The 23,251-nt window shown below is 44.9% G+C and overlaps 1 protein-coding gene across 1 annotated transcript in view; it reads right to left on the minus strand.

The window, feature by feature from the left end:
- SCML2 (Scm polycomb group protein like 2) overlaps positions 1–23,251 on the minus strand; it is a 747,375-nt gene that overhangs the window by 331,602 nt on the left and 392,522 nt on the right. Inside the window, exon 10 of the mRNA XM_078658111.1 lies at positions 7,177–7,309. Coding sequence (XP_078514237.1) covers positions 7,177–7,309 — 133 coding nt within the window. The remainder of the gene's footprint in view (positions 1–7,176; positions 7,310–23,251) is intronic.

Genomic DNA, 23,251 nt, shown 5'->3' on the forward strand with positions numbered 1-23,251 from the left:
CTTCGAAAGCGGCGTTGTTGTTCTAGGTCTTGGTGTAGATACCTGAGAGTCACCTGACTCTGAAGGTGGGAAACGCCTATAGTAGTCGCTAAGCATATACTGTAGATTGCGAAATAATTCCTCAGGCATTTGCGAGGTAGGAGCAGGTCTGTTCTCATGTGAAACAGGCTCCGTTTCCTGCATGTCTTCCTCCATATCATCTTGGATTTTAATTCGGAGGTCAGACGGACTTCTGGCCGCTCCAAAATTTCCATCCTCATAGGATCCTTCCTCATCCGAATCCAAAAGATTCTCTGGAACTACTGGCGTAGAAGAAATTGCGTCATTAGCAGCTCTTTTCTTCAACAACGTAGCTGTAGTTGCAGGGGAAGGTAACGGTATCCCCGATGACTGAGCTGACCAAACCTGTAAGGTAGTGCAGCTTGACAGTGTAGGCGTCGATGGGGTGTCCTCCGCCGCCGACGAACCTGTCCTTTGCTGCTGACTGGCTTGTCCCATCGACGGTACCATCGTCGACGGGTACGTCATCGAGGTCGTAGACGGTAGCTTCGTCGACGTTGATTTCATCGTCGACGGCAACGTCGTCCACGGGGACATCGTCCACGGTAGCTTCGTCGACGTGGAGTTCATCGTCGACGAGGAGTTTTTCGTCGACGGTAACGTCGTCGCGAGAGCTTCGTCGACGGCAAACTTTTCTTCGTCGACGGGGAGCCAATCGTCGACATCAGAGTCGTATACGAGGAGCTCGTCGACGGTACCTTAGCCGTCGTCGACGGGACTACAGACGACGACGAGATAGGCCTGATCTGCACATGAACCAACGTAGGCGATGAGGCCGAAGACATGACTAAAGTCGGCCTAGGTGAGGAGAAAGTCATAGTGCAGGTAGTAGACGTGGCCACATGAGAGGAAACACACTCCTTTTTTGACGTTGAAATTGTCAAAGGTGGCAATTTAGGAGGCACAGACTTTGAAGATTTCTTGGGAACTGCAGATTTCCCAGACTTCTTAGAGGGCGTACTATCCATCTGAACAGGTGTAAGAGTCTTATTTAAATCACTAGGTCCAGAGGTATCCAGAGAGGATTGGGCCTTCTTTACCACCTTCGCCCTTGGAGATGAAACTTCAGTTTCAGCCTTCCTCTTAACCGACATTAATGAAGAACCAGAGGCAATGCTTCCTACCTCAGATACCGGGTCTTCCTTGTCCTGTAATCTGTTGAGCCACAACAGAAGTCGTCCTTCCCTGTCTCTGATGGTCTTAGGGGGGAAGGTACTGCAGATCTTGCACTCCTTTGCCTTATGGTCAGGATAAAGGCAATATAAAAATTTTTTGTGGGGATCTTCTTTGAATAATCTTTGTTTCCCACAAGAATCACAAGCCCTGAACAGGGACTTAGAGGTAGACATCTGAAGAAATTTAAGAAACTACTAGTCTTGAAGAAAAAACTGAGCAGAGCTCAGGGAGACTCCCTTCACACGACGTGCGGTAGAAAATCTGACAGCCTGAGCCTCTGGGGAGAACATCCTGGTGGGTGCTGTCGCCTGATTGGCTGCAGTTTGGACTAATACATAACGACTAGGATAGTCACTGATGTGGAAGTTGTTCTACTGTAGCTGTGCTACTTTACTTCCTGGTTTAGTATTTCTGATAATTGCTATATATTTTATGGCATATTATTGCTTTTTTATATACCGTGGGACTCCCACTCCGACGACGGGGAATGATTCAGGCATGTAAATCTATGAAAGACACCCCTAATACTGGAGAAAGTCAGGATCAAATGGTGATCCCACTGTGGCAAAGGATTTACATGGAAACATTCATGTCAAACCTTTACAAAAACTTCATCATAACAGGCAATTTAAACAAGAAAGACTGGTCTAGCGAAAGCAAAAAAGGTCCAAAGGGCTGACAAATATCTTTTAATGCCACCCACTACGAGTTATAGCGGGGCCAAAGACCAAATAGAAAATAAGAAATCAAACAGTTTAGCGTGTACTGGGTCTGTGTTGGGGACACCACAAATGTGTACCATCACACAGTATAGATTGGCTTTGTAAGGGGAGCTGTGTAGCAAAGATAACATCCACACCCTCAGGAGGAAGATGGAATGCAGTCAATAGGCACCAGTCAATCTCCATAAACAGAGGTGTACATTGTGCAGGCCTGGGTGCAGAATCCTGCCGTTCTGTTGCAACAGAAGATCCTACCAAAGCAGAAGCCTAGTCAGGGGCAGATGCTCATGTCCAGAAGTTCTGGGTAACAATCTCCTGGCCCAATCCAGAGCCACAAGGATGACTTGCTCCCAGTCGTTCCTGGTCTTCAGAACTCAGGGCAGGAGCTGTAAGAGCGTAAATGCGTATAGAGAGGATGTGGAGGAAGCACTGGCGGTGTCAACCAAGCACAGTAAGTGCCTGAGAGTGGCCTCACCACCAAATGTCAATGAGCGAGTAATAGCCCCAACAGCGAAGAGTTGGAGCATTGTGGCAAGGGAGGCAGGGGCCGCTGACAGCACCAAAGAGGAGCAGTGAGGCCCGAGGAGAGCATCAGCTGCCTGGGACCACACAGAGATTTAGTAACGCAAGAGGCCTCAATACAAAAAGGAAACCAATAGAGAACAAATTCAATATTGATGAGTGACTAACCCCAGCCTGGCCTCTTCTGAGCACGTTAAAAAATAACACAGAGACAATACACACTGTTACCCCTTTGAAGCTTCCCTGAAGTTAGTTGTGATGGCTGGGTCCCATGCTACAGCACACCTGCAGCTAGAGCGGATCAATCAACCAAAATGAGAAGTTAAAGGTTACACAGGGTGTTGAAGCAAATATTGTAATAGGATGAGGGATTCTGGTAGCATATAACATAGGGGTGGGGGATGAGGTGAAATTGGGGACAAACTTGGATTCCAAGGCAACACCTGTATTCTTTTAAAGCATAATAACAGAGGAAGACTAGCTATTGCACCACACTTTATGCCTCTGCTAACCAACATAAAGAAGGGAAGCAGTTCATTGTTGCTCTCAAGCTGGCCCTTGAAACAGTGACTTCACCCTATCAAAGTAAAAGATAAGGCATGTAGACATCTGTTGTAAAAGGGGAGTGCACCCAGGTGCCACCCTGGATAGTAAGTAAAGACCACTCGCCATCTGAAGAGAATCATAGACGTCCCGTCCCAGCACGGTGGCGAAATGGGACATAGGGAACGCATCAATGTAAGATATGCTGTCTTCCAAGAGCCAGAGAATGGCTAAGAATACAAAATTTAAACCACAGGGAACCCATCCCTCCCTCCCCCCCAGCATGATGATAGTTCAGAAGCTAACCTCAGATATCGCAAGTAATCCAACACCAGTTTCGTGGTGAAATTAAAGGGCAGGTAGCAACGATCTGAGGAATGCCTGAAAGGTCTGCAAAAGGATGTCCAAGAAATAGGCAAAAGGATAGACATTCTGGAAGCCATCCTAGACAATCGCTCCAAAGAACTCCTCCACACAGAAGTCAAAATAGCAACATTAGAGGAGCAATATGAGAAACTAGCCCTCAAACAAAAGACAATAAATATAGATTGTGAGGGAATAGCATCAGAGTGAGAGGCATGCCTAGGGGATCTGAAAGAATTGACGCTTAAACCTACATCAAACAACTGTTACATGAGGGGTGGCCTGGAAAGATACCCGCCTAGCTGTCACTTCCGTTTGATTCCTCCGCGGGGCCGCTAATCTAATCCTTCCATCCACCCTCGAATGCTGCACCCGGAAGCTGCACCGGACGAGCTGGCACACCGCATGAGGAGAGACAGGTCGTGAGCCGCAAAGAGGAACCGGGCCCTCAAGGTAGTGAGTGATCAGCTTTCCCTTTGAGACCAACGTCAATACAGGGACGAAGAAGGGCAGAGAGCAGCGTTCCGAGCTACGGACCGTAATTGTGAGGGGGACTGCCACTTCCCATCTGAATGTGTACACAGAGTCTATAGATTTACTGTGGGTGAGGGTGAGAGCTGGGTGGAGCCCAGGCCTAGGCGTGTCGCCGAAAAGCCTGTGAGCAACACTGCAACAGGAAAAGACAGACCCTGGGCTACGATATATTTTTGCAGGACCTCCACATGCCTCAAAACCACAGGGAGTTGCACTTTCCTCTCTATGGGCTGACGTCCCTGCACACAGACTTTAACTCTGCTTGGGGAGGATTGCTGGTCCATGGTCCTAGAAAACAAGACCCCAGGGGGGTCGAACAGGTGGAAATGGACAGTTTGCACCAAATTCCTTCACTGCATATTGGGGGGGAGGGGTCGGAGTCAACAACAGGAGGCTGGTCCCTGGTCCCAGTGAGCAACATTTCCAGCATATCCTGTACATCTGAGCTCCTTACTTGCTTAAAAGGACGAAAGCAGTGAGCTGCCATAATATCTTGGGACACTAAAGCTACCTGCAGGGGGACCCTAGTGGTGGTGTGCTGGGATGCTGTACAACTGTGCACAGGGGTGTGGTATTCAGCCCCCTGAGCTGGCTGGAGTCCGGGAAAAGGCCCCGCGACCACAACACATGTCTAGGGGAGTGCTGAGACTGATTCTACATGGTGGACACCATAAGCCCAACCCTTTGGATGTGACCTGTGTTGTATGCCCTGGAGACTAATCATCAAGAGACTCCTGAGGGATAGAGCAGATAGTGTGCATGAGGGAGGTCCAACTTGTACTGTCGCAAATTGGCACCATATACAAAGGAGAGACCTTACTGACCATCAGCAGTCATGGGGAAGGATAAGGGGGCGGAGACAAATAAAACAGATCAATACACAGTGTCGAGGCCGGAGACAATGTACTCGGACCATGACCAGGAAAGACCTGCTGATGCACCGGTGAAGGGGCCTATCACGGCAAGGCTCCTAGCAGCGATACAGGGCTCTCAGGTTGCATTAGAAGGGAAACTAGACACAATGGCTATCAAGATCAACCATCTGCCACTAGACCTTCAATAGATCGTGGACCGCACCACAACTGTGGAGTACGATGTGGATGCTTCGAACCGCGGGATTAAATCACTGAAAGCCACAGTTGAGGTCTGAAATGTAGTGCCACACATGTGGAGGAATGACTGGAAGACAGTGAAGGGCGATCAAAACGAAATAATATACAACTGGTGGGTTTCCTGGAGCATGCAGATGGCTCCTCTGCGGAACTCTTCCTGGAGGACTGGATCACGAAAACCCTCAGGCTCCAGATTCTGTAACTCCTTCACAGTGGAACGGGTGCATATGATGCTACCCCCCCATAATAGCTCGTCTGTTCAACTATCGCGACTGCAATGCTATCCTTCAACACGTGCACGCACACCTTCCCAGATAAGAAGAAAACCTAATATTCATTTACCCCATTACACTCAAAGTTCAGAACTCACGTAATAACTTCCTGGCGGTGAAAAGGAATCAGTGAACGTAATATCAAAAATAGCTTGCTGTTTCCTGCCAAATTGCGCACGCAATATGATGGCCGCGTACACTTTTATGAGTCCTTACAAGAGGTCCTGGACTGGCTGAACACCCCAAGTCGGTGGAGTGCTGGCACTACTGGAGGAAGGGGTGGCGCACGGGCCTGGTGCGGTGTTCTGACTAACAGGATAACGTCCTTGGAAAGAATGGAGTGACTGGGGGTCTCTGCTGGAGCTCAAATCCTTTGTCTGTAACTTGCATCATGTTGCCATGTCTTCTGCTTGTTCACTGCCATCTATTCATTTACATAAAATATTATTAATGCATCTTGTTCTGTTCAAGCATCTAAGAATGATATCAGCATAGAAGGTGCTAAATATTTATTCAGGTAGTGGGTCATTGCTTAGGCATTAAGGTAATATGACGCTTATTTTTCATGTACTTTCATTTGCTGAAGAAATGCTACATTTGCTCACTCCAGGATGAATCTGTACAGACTCTTATTTCCTAAGCAAGAATTGTGCATTTAACCGTCAATTTTGGGATGGTGAGCACGGCTTTCCTATTCTTTCCTGGTTTTGCTGCCCACTGACACTTAAAAATATTTTCATATTTTACATACTCTGTATACCTTTACATTTGAGAGCCTTCATGGCATCGACTCTGTATCGTTTATTTATTAATTCTGTAATAAAATCTTAACTTTTCATTGATCTAAAGCTCAATTATTGAATTGGCTCAATTGATTAATAAATTGTTTTGTTAATCGATTTTGTGTTTTCAGGAGGTGCCTTAGTGTGGAGACACATTGCTTCAGGAAATTTAGATTCAACACAGTCTCTGATCCAGTAAACGTGGGAAATTAGATTTAGGTAAAATTTGTGATGTCTAAAATTTGGGGTACCCTTTTGAGCCAGCAAAAGTACTGACTGATCATCAGGTGCTCCCTCACAAATGTAATTGATGGGAACACAGCTCAAGCATGGAACAGTTGCTACATTATTCAGGGGACCTATGGTCTCGTTCTACCCCGAAGATATCTACAGGTGTTTTGGAAACAAAATGGTCATACATGACTCTTCCCACCTCACTATGAACTATTTAGGCAGGCTCGTCCTAAGAACATGTCCCTTGAGTATTAGGACAGTACCAGAGTGGCCTTCCAACATCTAGATTATGATAATAAGACCCCTTGGAGGAGAAAGGATGAATGAATACGGATTGAAAACAAATTGACTGATTTATAGGAGTGAGTACCTTAAACCAACATTCTAAAAACAAAGAATAAATTGTGAGGGAAAGCCAATTGTTTTGAGTATTTTTCTTATCCTCGTACAAGATAAAATCGATCCAAGAAAACAAAAAACACCAAGGATTAAAGGTACTGGCTTGAGATCTGTGCATGGGTTCAAATCCAGTGCCCAATAATTGTAAAAGAACTACACGGAAATCCAAGAGTGGAGAAGGGTTTCTTACAGGGAGATGACTTTAAGATCACTTAAAAAAAAAAAAAACATGGAAGGACTTTTGGGATGTTATCTGATCAATCTGCTTCACCAGGCTCCAAAAGATTTAATTTGCAGTGCACTTTACCTCATTCAGCAGCTTAATGCGGTAAACGTCGTAATAATTTGAGGAGTGTTGTGCACAACTAAGAAATTTCTCATTTGCAACATCTCAAATGACAAACTTCAGGCTAAACCAATCAGAAGGCTAAGCATAAATATATCAATATTTACTCACCTGTCGATATTACTGACATTGCAGAACCACCCATGCCAATTCCATCTTTAAGTGCATGAGTTTTACTTCTGTCTTCATCAGGCTTACTTGTAAGTGATGATTGGGTAGGAGATTGCATCATTGGTATTTTTTTCTGCGGAGAAAACAAATAATAACCATTTAACTTGTTCACAATCTCTCAATGAAGCAGACTTTTCTTTAAGAATCTATAAGCAAAGCACTCCTCGCTTCACCTACAATCCATCAATTCCACAAATAATGTTAAATTCAATTCAATTCAAATTTTTGTTGTACTAGTCAATAAGATTTTGTGACACGGTTTATATGTATAGCTTTGACAAGACTGGCACATTCTAACACTGGCATTAGGGAAACCTTTTTAGCATGTTGCTATTATATATTTACATTCTGCTCTTCAAGCAGGAGGATTAAGAGGGATTTTGGAAGGGACATCACTTACCCATACAAGAGTAAGCGATTTCTATACACAGGGGGTGGAGACTTGTAACTTATACAATTTAGTATATTTACAATAGGAGCCTGTGAATACTAAAAAGTAGTAAACATATTCAAAAGAGTAAGCTACCATTCTGAACCAGATCCATAGTGTGGCTGTTAGAGGTGGGTGAAGTCACATAAATGCATATTAGCCCATTGTAGCTCAGGTACCCAAAAAAGAGGGTAGATACTGTTAAATACATAAAACCAATTTCCAATCCGGAATTTAACTTCAGTGGGTTATGTAGTTTTAGTAGTTGGCAGATGGGAATCTCTTGGTGTGCTAATTTATAACAAATGAGAAATTAAGTCACATGCAATAAAGAGACATGCAAAACGTTCTTGTAAGCTTTTATCTTTTCATTAACAAATAAATAATGTAGAAGGAATAGCAAGATTTATATTCAAGCTGATATAAAACCAAGGATTATACTCAAGATACAAATGCCATTTTAAAAAGGTCGCACATTAGGCTACTGTTACAGTAGCAAAGTGGAAGGGAGGCACGGCGGCGTGCATATATTACGCACCACATCAAGTATCTCAACTCATATATATCCATCCAGGAGACATCTCACTCAAAAGGAGCTGTTCATCTAGTTACATAAGTTGCATCAAACGGTAAACAACGTTTACCACAAAACTTTTTGCCCGCAGGGAATCACAACGTGGTTGTTACAATGACCGTGTTGTGAATCCGCATACCATTACTAGGCAAGTCGGAACAACAACTTGCGGGGGGGAGGGGGGGCATGGTGTTGGATTTAAAATCCAACTCCTTCCCTACTGTCCGCACCGACTGAAGTTGGAATAGTAAATTATACTATTCCAACATCCAGCGTCCCCCCTCCGCAAGTTGTTGTTATGATTGCGGGGTAATGGTATGCGGAATCACAACGCGGTTGTTGTAACAACTGCGTTGTGATTCCCTGCGGGCAAAAAGACTGCGGGATAACGAGGCATATTCGCATCAAACAGATCTGCACCACAGCATCATTCCAAGTGGTTGAAGTGGCAAGAATATTTCATACACAGAAATTAAATGAGAGAAAAATGGGAGATGAATAGTTGCTGCTTTCTGGCCAAACCGGCGCTGACGGATATAAGAGGAATATGTTACTTACCAGTATGCATCTGTTCTTGGCATGTAGGGCTGCTGGCATTCATATCTGTGCATAGATCGCCGCCTAGTGTTGGGTCCGGATGATTGCACTTTGTTGTCCTGGAAGAGTCTTCGAAGTATCACGAGGTAGGTGACTCCTCCCCTGGACTACAGTGCGCATGGGCATCCTTTCCATGCTCAGATTGTTTTTCGCCATTGTGGCAGAGGTGGAGATAGGAAAGTAGGACATGTCCATGCTAGAGATAATGCTGCAGCTGCGATAGGCGCCGGGGAGGAGGGCGGGCGATATGAATGTCAGCAGCCCTACATGCCAAGAACAGATGCATACTGGTAAGTAGCATATTCCGTTCGAGGCATGTGGGCTGCTGAATTCATATCTGTGCATAGACTGAATAGCAGTATCTCCTCTAGCAGTGGCCACCTGTGCCAGCTGCAGCAGTTTGGAAAAGAGTTTTGAGAACAGCCTGGCCTACAGCAGCTTGCTGTTTTGCTTGCACGTCTACACAGTAGTGTTTAGTGAAAGTGTGTATGGTGGACCATGTGGCTGCCTTACAGATGTCTTCGAGGGGAATATTTCCTAGGAAAGCCATGGATGCCCCCATTTTCCGTGTAGAGTGTTCTCTAGGGGGGACTGTTAAAGTGCGTTTAGCTTTTAGATAACATATTTGAACGCACTTAACTATCCATCTGGCTATTCCTGACTTTGAAATAGGACTTCCCTTGTGTTGTGGTGCAAAAGCAACAAACAGTTGTTTTGTCTTCCTAAATGATTTAGTTCTGTCCACATAGCATAGTAGAGCTCTCCGGACGTCTAGCGTGTGCAGGGCTCTCTCAGCTACTGATTGTGGATTCTGAAAGAATACTGGCAGTTCAATTGCTTGATTAATATGGAAGTTGGATACGATTTTAGGCATGAATTTAGGGTTTGTTCGAAGAACTACCCTGTTAGCATGTACCTGCATGAATGGCTCTTCGATTGTCAGTGCTTGCAATTCGCTCACTCTTCTGAGTGAGGTGATGGCAACTAAGAATGCGACTTTCCACGTTAGGAATTGCAATTCGCATGAGTGTAGAGGTTCGAAAGGGGGTCCCATGAGTCTGGTAAGCACTATATTTAGATTCCAGACTGGGGAAGGAGGGTGTCTTGGAGGGATCACTCTTTTCAAGCCCTCCATAAATGCTTTAATAGCTGGTACCCTGAAGAGTGAAAAGTGTTGCCTGTTCGGAAGGTAAGCTGCTATAGCAGCGAGGTGTAGTCGTATGGAAGAGTATGCTAAGTTACACCTTTGTAAATGCAACAGGTAGCATATAATGTTTTGTATGGAAGCGTCTAATGGGTTGATTTGGTTATTGTTGCAGTAAATAACAAATCTTTTCCATTTGGCTGCATAGCACGCGCACGTGGTAGGTTTACTTGCCTCCCGAATGATGTTCATGCAGTCTGGGGGAAAGTTAAGGTATCCGAACTCTAGGACCTCAGGAGCCAGATCGCTAGTTTCATCTGAATGTGATCTGGGTGTCTTATTTCTCCATGGTTGGGAGTCAAAAGATGGGGTGCTAGGCACAGTCTTTGATGAGGAACTACTGAAAGTTCTAGGAATGTTATGTACCATGGTTGTCTCGCCCATGTGGGAGCAACTAGGATTAGGGTGAGCGAGTGTTGCCGCAGTTTGCGTGCCACCAGCGGAATCAGCGGTGCTGGGGGAAAAGCGTACGCAAATCTGCCTGACCAGTTCATCCATATCGCATTGCCCAGTGACTGCGGATGTGGGAACCTGGCGGCAAAGTACTGGCATTTGGAGTTTTCTTTTGTGGCAAACAGGTCTACCTTTGGGTGACCCCATTCCTCGAAGAATGGCTGGAGAACCTGGGGGTGAATCTCCCATTCGTGTATTTGTTGGCTGTGCCTGCTGAGCAGGTCGGCAATCTGATTGTCCTTCCCTGGAAGGTGTTCTGCTAGGAGAAAGATGTTCTTTGGGATCGCCCACTTCCATATGCTCTGCGCCAGCTGGGACAGCTATTGAGAGTGCGTCACCCCCTGTTTTAGGCTATAGTACATTTTGGTCATGTTGTCCGTCTGGATCAACACCGTCTTGTCGTACACGTATTTTTTAAAGGCTTTTAGGGCTAGGAATATCGCTGGCAACTCTAGTTGGTTGATATGCCATTTTTTCTGTTTGGTTGTCCAGAGCCCTTGTACCGTGTATTGGAGGAGATGGGCTCCCCAGCCTGTCAGTGATGCGTCCGCTGTTAGTACTAGTTGTGGAACTGGCTCTTGGAACAGTCACCCTTTGGAAAGGTTTTGTGGGTTCCACCACTGCAGAGAGTTGTGAGTGCGACTGTCCACCAACACGAGGTCTTTTAGTTGTCCACGAGCCTGGTTCCATTGCCTTGCTAGGCATTCCTGTAATGGGCGCATGTGAAGTCTGGCATGGGGGACAATGAATATGCAGGAGGCCATCATGCCTAGGAGCTGCATGAAGACTTGAGCTGGCAGGGAGTGTTCTTGCTGGAATTTGCGAATGAGTGTCTGCATGCTGACTATCCTTGTTGTGTTTGGATATGCCTTTGCCACTGAGGTATTTATAGTGGCTCCCAGGTATTGCTGTACGTGGGAAGGTTGCAGATGCGATTTTGTGTAGTTGACTGAAAAGCCTAGGCTGTGCAGCAACTGGATAGTTTGGGACGTGTGTGTTGCACACTCGTGGTACGACTTTGCTTGTATTAGCCAATCGTCCAGATAAGGGTACACATGGACGTGTTGCCTTCTGAGATGCGCTGCTACTTTGGCTAAGCATTTCGTAAAGACTCTTGGAGCCGTGGTAACCCCGAAGGGCAAAACCTTGAATTGGTAGTGTTGCCCTTCTATTGTGAACCTGAGGTATTTTCTGTGGGCTGATGGATGGGTATGTGGAAGTACGCATCCTTGAGATCCAGTGTTGCTAGGAAGTCTCCTTGTTGTAGCAACGGGAGCACTTGTTGTAGTGTGATCATATGGAAGTGCTCTGACAGTATGTATTGATTTAGGGGTCTGAGGTCCAGTATTGGTCTGAGGAAACCGTCCTTCTTGGGAATAAGGAAGTATAGGGAGTATACTCCTGTCCCTTGCTGGTGGAAAGGGACTGGCTCTATGGCCCCCTTCTCCAGCATGCTTTTGACCTCCTGTTGAAGTAGGGTGATGTGTTCTATGGACATAGGACGATGTCTGGGTGGTATGTTTGGTGGCGTAGAAGTCAGTTCTAGGCAATAACCAGACCGGATAATTTCTCTCACCCACCTGTCTGTGGTGATAGTGTGCCAGACAAGTAGGAACTGTTGTAGTCTGTCTCCGACTGGTGTTAAGTGTTCCGGAGGCAGCGTAGTGAAGTCACTGTTTTGTGGAGGCGGAGGCTCTGGTGTTATTGCCTCCCCGCCCCCTTCCCTTAGGATTGTTACCTCTGTAACCACCCCTGTTAGTGTTCTTTGTGAAGGAACCTTGTGTGTTACTCTTGTAGGAGGTAGATGTTTGTGAGGCATTTCCTCGTGTATTTGCTCTGTATGAGGAGCGCCGAAAGGAGCCCCTATGTTGCAGAAATTGCAGTGCCCCCATGGATTTTGCTGTTTCTGTGTCCTTTTTCATTTTGTCCAAGATGGTGTCTACCGCAGGACCAAATATAAAGTCTGGGTTAACTGGTTGGTTTAGAATGGTGGACTGGACTTCATTTTTGAAGCTGGAAACCCTCAACCATGCATGTCTGCGGAGGAGGACACTAGTATTAATGGACCTAGCTGCGGTGTCTGCAGCGTCCAGTGTACATTTAATGGAGGCGTTGAAGATGAACTTTCCCTCCTGGATGAGATCATTTGCTTGTGCTTTAAATGGCTCGGGCAAATGTTGCATAAGGCTTTCGAGCTCATCGTAATGTGCTCTATCGTAACCAGCCAGTAGTGCCTGTGTGTTAGCGATTCTCCAAGAATTGGATGCCTGTGCTGCTACCCTTTTGCCCGAAGCCTCTAGGATTTTGGACTCCTAATCAGGGGGAGGTGCTTCCCCTGTAGTCTGGGAGTTGGCTCTTTTTCGTGCGTTAGCAACCACTAGGGAGTCTAGCGGCAGCTGACCCTTGATATAGGTGGGGCCTGTAGGAGCCGGTCTATACTTTTTTCTATTCTGGGATCGATTACCCGTGCCCTGGCTGTGTCCTTGAATATGTCAGGTGCATGTTTTAGAACGCCTTTTAGCATTGGAAGTGTTTTGACACTCTTCTCTGCAGTAGTGAAGGTGTCAAAGAGGAAGTCCTCTTCTACAGGGTCACTGTGCATGTCCACGTTGTGGAACTGTGCTGCCCTGTCTATGAGTTGGTTAAATACTACTGCGTCATCAGTGGGTGATGGTTTCGTAGGGTAAGTGGGCACATCAGGGATAGGATGTGTGTCATAAGGGTCTGTTGGCTCCTCCCAGGGTTCCTCTTGATCTGGATCTTGAGGAAAGTCATATAGGGGCTGAGGTTCATACCCTGTGTCTCCCTCATTGTCATCGTGGTTAGAAGGAGAGGTAGGTGCAAGTGGTGTGGAGGGCATGATAGCTTGAAAAGGGAGTGACGGTCTAGTGGGAGAAGTGCCAAAGTCCTTTTTCTTCAGTGGGATAGGTGAATCAGGTGCAAAGTCCAAAGGTCTCTTTTTCCTATGCAGGTTGGTAACTTTACCAGTGTCTGGGTTAATGTAAATCTTTGCTTGGTCCTCGGATGGATGTGGGTGGAATAGTTCTTCCTCTACAGTCCTGGGCTTAGGCTTGGGCCTTTTCGGGTCGACAGAGGCAGGTTTGTCGACGACCTTTTTGCTCGATTTTTTCGTCTCGGGCCCTAATTTGGGCTCGACTCGTTGTTTCGGGTCGACGGGAACTTTCGGGTTGACACGTTGTTTGTGCTCCGTAGGCTTTTTTGGGTGCGAGTCTTTCACCGGATCGACGGTCTTTTTCGGATCGACCGGTGTCTTCGGAGCTGTTACTTTTGGGTCGACAGGTTTATCCGGCTTCGATGGCTTCGGTACGGCACCGGATGCCGGGTTGACGGTTTTTGGAACCGCAGGCTTGGTCGGGTCGGCAACCTTCCTCGGTTCGACGCCCTTTGGTTGCGTGCCCTTGTTCGGGTCGACCGATTTTCTGGGGTCGACGGTTTTTGGCTGAGCGGCCTTTGCGGGGTCGACAGTCTTTTTTGGCTCGACAGTCTTTGCCTGTGCGGCCTTTTTTGAATCGACGCCCTTTGGGTTGGTAACCTTCTTTGGCTCTGGAACCTTCTTCGGGGCGATGGTACTGGGCCCTGGGGTTTCGGTTTTGTTTTCGGAGCCGAGCCGGAAGGCGGGGCTGTCGAAAGTCTTTTTTGATCTTGGCTAAGGCCTGTTGGCGATGCCTCGACCGGAGCCTTTGGCGAGGGGTCAATTGGTGTCTGGGGCAGTGTACTCACGATTTGGCCCGACGGTAGTTCGTCGTCGGAGTCGGAGTAGTCCTCGACTGTGACGATCTCTAGGTCAGAGTCTTGTGTGTCCGGTAGATCCTGGTCATCATCGAAGATGTTGTCGGGTTCCGGTGCCTGTCGCTGCATTTCTTGCCTAGCGGCCCTTCGGATCCGTATAGTTTTTTTCGATCGGAACTGGGCGCAGGCCGGGCAGGTTTCTTCCCTATGGTCTGGGGAAAGGCACTTGTTGCATACTGAGTGTCTGTCAGTATGGGGGAACTTTGAGTTGCATTGTGGGCACCTTTTGAAGGGGCTTCTTTCCATCGACGGTCGGCTCACATGGCGTCGAAAAGGCCCAACGGCCCGCGTCGATGACCGATTCGAGATGGAAGGTTGTATAGAGTAGAGAAGTACCGAACGGAACAATACCGTCGGAGTGGAAGGCCTTTGGGCCTTTAGAAAAGTTTTGTTTCGATTCCGAGTTGGAGTATAGGAGTTTGATTCCGAACCCAATGGCGGAAAAAAACAATCTGAGCATGGAAAGGATGCCCATGCGCACTGTAGTCCGGGGAGGAGTCACCTACCTCGTGATACTTCGAAGACTCTTCCAGGACAACAAAGTGCAATCATCCGGACCCAACACTAGGCGGCGATCTATGCACAGATATGAATTCAGCAGCCCACATGCCTCGGACATAACATTTTAAAAACGGATAAGCACCCAAAACAAAGCAGACCAGATCTTGATAAACTTTATTTTTTCGATACATTCCCTGGCTTCCCTGAGTGGGAGTGGGCTTATGGAGAGAATTCATCTTAGACAGAACTGATGCAGCAAAGGCAAGCAGACATCTCAGAGCAGTAGTATGAGAACCGGTACAAGAGGATACGTAAAGGCTGAATACAAATTAGAACAATTAAACTTCTTTATTTAGAGGTTTCCAGGACATACGCAAGAATCAATTAGGTTTGGACAGAAAAGTCCCTCACACTGTGACAGACCTGTAACCTTGCCCTGAGTGCAACAGTTGCAAAGATATATGGATCCTTGGTGCTGATTTTTGTTGTGTTGGGTAAAAACAGATCATGCATGTGTGCCATGACATAGGCTAGTCTCACAGGTCGCAGTCTTGTTGGACCATGAGGGGTGCCAAAAGCGCTATCCTCATAATGGCAAAAAGGCTGCCGCCTTTAGCAAGAGTTAAGCAGCACGAGCGTGGTGGTGGTGGTGGTGGCAGCATTACCGTTTAGTGATCATTAGGAGTTAACAGGCCTTTTAACGTGCGTCACTGGAGTGAGGCCTATATGCCCACTTATGTAAACCTCGGCTGCTGTGTTCTTTACTCACCCTTTGCATACTTCAAGTTAGTATGAAGCTGTGCTGTGAAGGGCGTGTGGTTGCATGGGTGTGCTGGGTGCATGTCAACCTGTGAGTGGCACAATACACAGGAGACTCTGGGTTCCATTTTAAGAGACCCAGGAATGACTAGAGGAGCACGAGGAGGTAGAGGACTCCCTCCAGACAGATTTGTAGATTGCTGCATCCCTGAGAGCAGGGTGAAACACCTACTGGAGGAAGGAAGAGCCAGGCTCTTCAGTATACTTTAAATGGTGCTCTTTGATTCAGAGAGAGGTTACTGAAAAGAGGCCCTCATTGAAGTATCGAAGCAGAGCACTCATCCCCCTGTCTCTGAGAAGGATCAGAGGAATTAACTGTCTCATCAGGGGAAGAGCTGAAGACGAGCAGCTCTCGCCTCTGCAAAGCCCCATGCTGCTCACTGGCTGCAGCAGCCCTCCATGACATCAGAGTTTGAAACACTACCAGGAACTCCTGTAGTGCAACCCCTATTGAAGCAGGTAAGGCCGATCGTAGGGCCAAAGGGACCAGGGGACTTGTTCATCACACTTTAGGAGCTGGACCTCTTGACTATGGAAGAGTTGGAGTGGAATTCCTGAGACTCAAACTGTTAGTCGGACCTAACCTAAATGTCTCCTATTGTGAATGGGAAATAACCACAACAATGGAGTACTGACCTCAAGGGACAGTATTTGTATTATTTGTGTATGCCGTATTTGACTGGACATCATTTATTGCTGCTATTACATGTATTTTGAATTGTGAGCCTGTGTTCACACTCAGCATCTATCTACTCCTCCCCAAACTCCACCCCCAAGAAGCCTTGGACTGCTCGGCGCACACTACCGCAGAGTCAACTACTGAAGGTGAACTTGGCCAGGTACTCAGGATTCCTAGTTAGTCGGGCCCCAAGACATCAGGAGTAAAATGCCTCAACCCCCATGGTTGGGCCCAGTAGTTCATGCTTGCTCCATTTTTTTCATAAACTTTTTTTATTGGTTTTCTTGCAAGGTATACAACAATCATGAATTTTTTTTCAAACTTTGCCTGACATTCGTTATTCACATTAACATAACAAATAAACTCCAGTCCATCGAGGCCTAAACAGCCTTGCGCTTATGGTGCGTTGCGATGCGTGCCTATCCGGGCATAGTAGGTGACATATTGAGATGTCTGGTACTCAAATGTTGCTAATGCACCCTCGCTGTTTCATGCTTGCTCCATAGCCTTCCGAAAGGGTTTCTGAGAAATATTTTGGCACTTTCCTTAAGGGAGATTGAGAAGGCTTGCACTATCTGATCAAGCTGACATGGGCATAATGTAAGGCGTTAAAGTAGGGTAGTGCACGCACATTCAGACGGAGCCTTAAAGACAAACTACCAACGGATCACACACAAAAAACAGAAACCAGAAAGACATTAAAACTACTTAATTTAACAATGAGAGAGATACAAAAAAGATCCCCAAATTGAGATACACTCAAGGTTCGCTTAAGGGGGACATTCACTACTGTATAACCTGCAGGAGAACAAAATAGTGAAAAAGAGGCTACAAGCAAACTTATCAGATTTGGAATCACAGAATAAAAAGCATACCACAAGGAACCTTCTAAGGGGAATTAACAAGATTGAAGGCCAGATAAGTAACAAATTGAGGTGAACTTCCATTGCTGTGCGTTAAGCATACCTGTATGCAAAACGCTAACACTTCCAAGAGAAGGTTTAAAGAATTATAAAATCCAACATGCATGGAAGTCTAGGAAAGACGAGCAAGGGAAACTAAACCTTTTTGGGGTATTTTATCAAAAGTTTCTTAGAAAAGGATATCAGGCAAGAGAAAAAAAGTATACAGTTTTAGTAACATACATCCCGGCCATCATCATCAGTAACCCAACAGAAAGAATTCAACTGCACTATTGCAATAGAGGAAATTAACAATTCAGTTAAAGAACTGAATGCAAATAAGGCACAAGGTGCATGCAGATGGGTATACAGTTAATATTCCTATTCTTTTCTTTTTTTAACAAATATTTACAAATGATCAATCATAGCACCTGGTAAAACTTTAGAACTAATTTACAACAAAACTGGTGCCGTGTTGGGTGGTGGGGGTATCAGTGGTGGTGGTTTGGGAAGGGGGTTTGGACTTAGCCCATGAACTCGAAGGTGGGTATTACCCTTAAAACATTAACCTGATAAGGACCCCCCAATAAGTGCATATTATACTGGTTCATCGAACTCATATAAACAGACACTAAGATCTAGGCCAGAATGCTCGAAAATAGGCTAGACATGTCACTCTCCTGGCTGACTGAATGTGACCAATCAGGTTTTTTCCCATTCTGTCCGACCCATGATAACATCATAAAGACTTATGATAACACAGAAAGTATTGCGTAAAATGATTCCCATGGTACTATTGGTGCTACATGTGAAGAAAGCTTTCAACAGCTTCCACTGGTGTGTCTTGGAAAGAGTGCTGAAAATAAAGAATTGGAGTGGGCTCAGAATACAGAAGTTGGATTAAAGCAAATTTCTCAAATCCCAAAACTAACATTTTTCTTATTGGCAGTATGTCTGCAGCATACGATCTAGAGAGAAACAAGGTAGGGTCTCTTTTACCCCGCAAACAGATTCTTTAGCAACAATTTCCTATGAAAATTAATCACAGGCAAATTATAATGGGAAACTATTAGGAGGATACCATAAAATCGGTCTGCTTGCAGGTAATGTAGTACTATGCAGAAAGAGCCCCGTAGATCCCTCCCATTCAACTGAAAGAATTGTTAATAGTCAAAGAAACTGTCAGATTTAAAATACATCATACTAAATCTGAAATTCTAAACCTACTCATGAAAACTGGAGGTCAAATATGGCAATATTGAACTCAAGGCAAAGAGCTGACGGCAGACAAATAGCACAGCAAGACTGAAGAATTGCAGGGGAACGTGTCACACTGATAGAAATATTTACAAAAATAGATACAGTCAATATAGAGGCTTAAGATTATATTTTCATACCACACAGGGAAGTGGTGGTGGTGTGTGGCTCTATAAATGGTGACTATACACATATGGTGATCAAGACAGGACCTTCAATAATTCTGATGAGAATTGCTAGATGCAAGTAAAGAATATTAAGTTATCCAGTCAACGACGTCCTAGGGGCAGTATTTCAGGGCCTCCAAGAGCACGTCTGTGCAAACTTCAACAGAGAAGTTCTTGTTCTAGCAAGAAAAAAAGTAGCCCAGAACTCATGCACTAGCATCAAAAACTATGGCACAGTCTGACTTTAGACAAGCTAACATATGACAAATCAGCGACAGTCTCGCTTAAAGTGATTCCTCTGGGTCTCCCCTAGATCCGCTCCCCATAAGATCTGGAAGGAGTATGGGCCAGAAGTACTCCCTTGGATGCAATGGATTAGCTGTCAATCCTTGGAGGAAGGCGTGGTCCCAGAGGCATGGAAGCAGGCAGTGGTCACTCCCCTGCTCAAGAAGCCCTCTCTGGATCCAACGAATCCAGCTAACTTCAGGCCTATATCCCTCCTGCCTTATCCTATAAAAATTCTGGAAAAAGCTGTTAGCAAGTCTCTATCGAGCTACCTTGAAGATAATCAACTACTGGATAGGGATCAGTTTGGCTTACGAACAGGCCATGGGACGGAAACAGCTCTGATAACTGTATTGGACAATCTGCGAATGCAAGCCGACAATGGTAACTCATCTGAGTTAGTGTTGCTGGATATGTCGGCCGCATTCGACACGGTAAGCCATGCAGTGCTGATAGGAAGGTTGGAGAGACTGGGTGTGAAAGGTCGTGCCCTGAAATGGCTGCAATCGTATTTATCAGAAAGACAACAGGTTGTAACAATGACACTGTTCGCTTCATCCAAGTCTCCAGTGTGTCATGGAGTGCCACAGGGTTCGGCAATAAGCCCCATTCTCTTCAATATATACCTACGCCCCTTGATCCCTTTTATAAAATTGTTACATCCTGGTAAGGAATTCCAGAAGACTTGGATAGGTTATAGATGATAAGTTTATTCTTCTTAGATGGTTAGATAGGTTTTCCAGTATATAAGTAATCAATACCCCACCAGGAGCATCCTCTCTGCTGCTCAGCCCAGGATCCAACTGACAGTCCACTCTCAGCATACCAAACACTCCAATGACATCACACTCACACTAACATTCCACTCACATTGGCTGAACAGCAGAGGCAGAGAAACAGGGAAGATGTAAGGTAAAAACCTTAGATATAACACACCTTCCCTCTTTACAAAATGAACAAAGAGAAAGCAAATGTAAATAGCAACATTGCAATAACATCACAATATAATCAATAAAATGTTGCAGTAGAAAGATTGTAAACACACAAGTATAAAAACATATTAAAATAAGCAAGGTGAAATGTGATGTAATAATAAGTAATGAAGGAAAAACATGTAATAAAATGCAAAGTGATAAAAGTATGACAAATAAGACACACACACATCTCCTTCCTTAGTAGAGAAAATTGAAGTAAGACGTTTCAAAAGGAAGGAAACAATAGTCAAAACAGATAAGGAAACTGAGAAAAATTACATAAGCAAGAAGTAATAATACCACAAAGATGAACAAGAGGTAATGCACGAGTGTGACCACCACAACTACACCAACTGGCCAGGCTAGTGAGAGGTATGGAACCACTGAACACATCAACAGGAAGAAATAAAGAAAGAAAGAAATGAAAGTAAAGAAAACAGGTGACGTACACCTAACACATCAAATAAAAAGGAAGACATGTAGAAAAAGTCTGCGATCTGTGTAAACTATACCACACCGTAGATAAGAGTACAGTCACACCTCAATTTAGACCACAAGTGAAAATTGCAGGGAAAGTGCGATCTGGGAAACTGAATTAGACAGCAAAGAAAATTCAGTAACACCTCAATTAGACCACATAAGTAAATCTGCGTACAAAATTATTAATTAAATAGTAAATATTAAGTACTCATGTCAGGAATCAGAGGAACAAAATGCTCCAGGAAAATGCGATCTGGGTAAACTGAACTACACAGTAAAGAAGTTCAGTCACGCTTCAAGTTAGACCACAAATGAAACTGCAGGAAAATACGATCTGGGTAAACTGAACTACTTTTGCAAGGAAATTCAGTTACGCCTCAAGTTAGATCATGTAAGAAACCTGCGCACTAAATGGAAAATGCATTGTAAATATCATCATGAAAACATCAGAGGTACAAGAAAACATTGTTCCAGGAAAACTGCGATCTGCGTGAACTGAACTACCCATCAAAATAAACCAATCACATCTCAAGTTAGACCACAAACAAAACCTGTGCACAATATAATAAAGGCACTGTAAGTGAAAATCATGTACAGAATCAAGGAAAAAGTAGAAACGGACCACATCAAAATACAGATTAGTAATGTAGAAAACTTGAATGCCAAGCAAAATACATTATTAATATAGAAAACAAAAATGCATAATAGTAAGCTACGGTAAAAAGTGGGAGCCAAAAACTAAAATAATCTTAGAATAGGCAAAATGGCAGTACATTAAGGAATTATTGTAAGGTATCATTTTAGAAATAAAATTGTAAAGTTGGAATAAGGGTCATATTAAAGTTGGAGTAAAGTTTAAAACAATGAATTAAAATAAATAAAGTAGTCACCGTGGTCCGTAAGGAAAACAGGCTGGGCTTGGAGAACTTGTAGTTATAAGAAAACAGTACCTTGAATTGAAGATTACCCTATTCAGAACACTGGTATTAAACGCTGTAAGGTAAAATGAAGAAGAGTGACACAACGCCTTGAAGTATGTCATGTCTAAGTAAATCCAATTGATTCGGCAAATAGAATGTAAGGCAAAGTGACAGCTCCAAAAATTTGCTGGACGCCTTGAAATTCAGTTTCTCTGGATTGTCCGACGAGAATGACGGGGCATTGTAACTGAAGCGTACCACGGAGGTGCAAAGGAGAGCAAAGCTGGGAAAATGTCAGCAAAGTCCAGGTGCTGCTTGACATCAATGTTAGAAAATCATTGTTAGGATGAAGCTGAAGTAAGTTCAATCCGGCGAGATATTTTAAATGCTTAAAAGCAACTTAATGAGTCTAACCGCAAGATGGCGGCACGCCGATGACGCCGCACTGGAAGGCTCACGGCACGTTGCAGCTGGCCAGCGTCTCAAAGCAGATTGAGAACTGCTTAGCAACAATGACAAGGGAAGAAGGCTCCACGCGAAGAAGATTCGGTCGCGTGTGGAGGACTTGAATATGGATTCCGTTAGAAAAGACTGCTCGAGCTCCAAACGGTCCAACCTCTCAGCCGGTCCCAAATCAGAATTAAAGCAGTATTCTTGTGAGTAAAAATTAATTATATTCACAGCAAACTCGGCATTAAATGTCAAAAAGGACAACTGCTTAAGTACACGATGTAAACGATGCCCACTTGTAAATAGGAGTATGTTGCAAGATTCAACAGTTAATGTACACCGCATTATAATACTTGCGTGAAGAAGCAGTAGATCTCTGTAATTCGGATCAATTGATTTCTCTGAAAGAGGGTTAGACATATTCTTAGACATAGTGGCAAAAATGTGTAAATGCTGCCAGGTCCACACTTCAAAGGCAGTAGGGTATCAATGCAGCAAGAAACATGGTAGTAGGTAACAAAGGCCCTGTCAGAAGCAGGTAGCAAAATCAGGTAGTAGAGATCAGGCAGAAAGTAGCAGGTAGCAGGAAACTTATGTCCTGTTTGAAGCAGGCAGTAGGATTTAGGCAGGAAGAAGGTAAAAGGAAATGTACGCCTTGTCCATGGGCTGTCCGGTGAAATATGGACACTGGTGGGGCGGGAGGGCGTAAAATCCTTAAGTAGGTTCGTTTTGAGTAAAGTCATGAATAAAAGTACCTTTAAAAAGCTTGTTGAATATCCTTCAGAAGCTCAAAGAATGTCCTCACACGTAGTTTGGATCCACCTCGTCGCCAAATTTATGTTACATCCTGGTAAGGAATTCCAGAAGACTTGGATAGGTTATAGATGATAAGTTTATTCTTCTTAGATGGTTAGATAGGTTTTCCAGTATATAAGTAATCAATACCCCACCAGGAGCATCCTCTCTGCTGCTCAGCCCAGGATCCAACTGACAGTCCACTCTCAGCATACCAAACACTCCAATGACATCACACTCACACTAACATTCCACTCACATTGGCTGAACAGCAGAGGCAGAGAAACAGGGAAGATGTAAGGTAAAAACCTTAGATATAACACAAATCTTATGGGATAGATCTGGTCAACTATGCAGACGACACCCAATTGGTGTTTTCCCTGGAAGGGAAGCATGCAGTGTCAATGGACACCTTCCAGGGAGTATGAGTCGAGTCTCTGGCTGGCTCAAAGTAAACTCTTCGACGTTTAACGGGGAAAACAGTAGTAGTATACTGCTTGGCTGCCAAAATGACACAGCTCTTACCACGCAAGTTTAGACTTAACCCAGAGGATGACCCCAGTCAAAACAGTAAGCAACCTGAGTGTCCTGGTGGATGAAAATCTTCAAATGCTGTCACAGACTAACAAAACGATCAGTGTGTGCTTTGCTCTGCTAAAAGCGCTTCGCCAGATTCTTCCTCTTCTACCCAATGAGGCTAGACATCTGGTGGGGAGGA

Source organism: Lissotriton helveticus, chromosome 8 (assembly GCF_964261635.1).
Source record: "Lissotriton helveticus chromosome 8, aLisHel1.1, whole genome shotgun sequence".
In the NCBI taxonomy this organism is placed as follows: domain Eukaryota; kingdom Metazoa; phylum Chordata; class Amphibia; order Caudata; family Salamandridae; genus Lissotriton; species Lissotriton helveticus.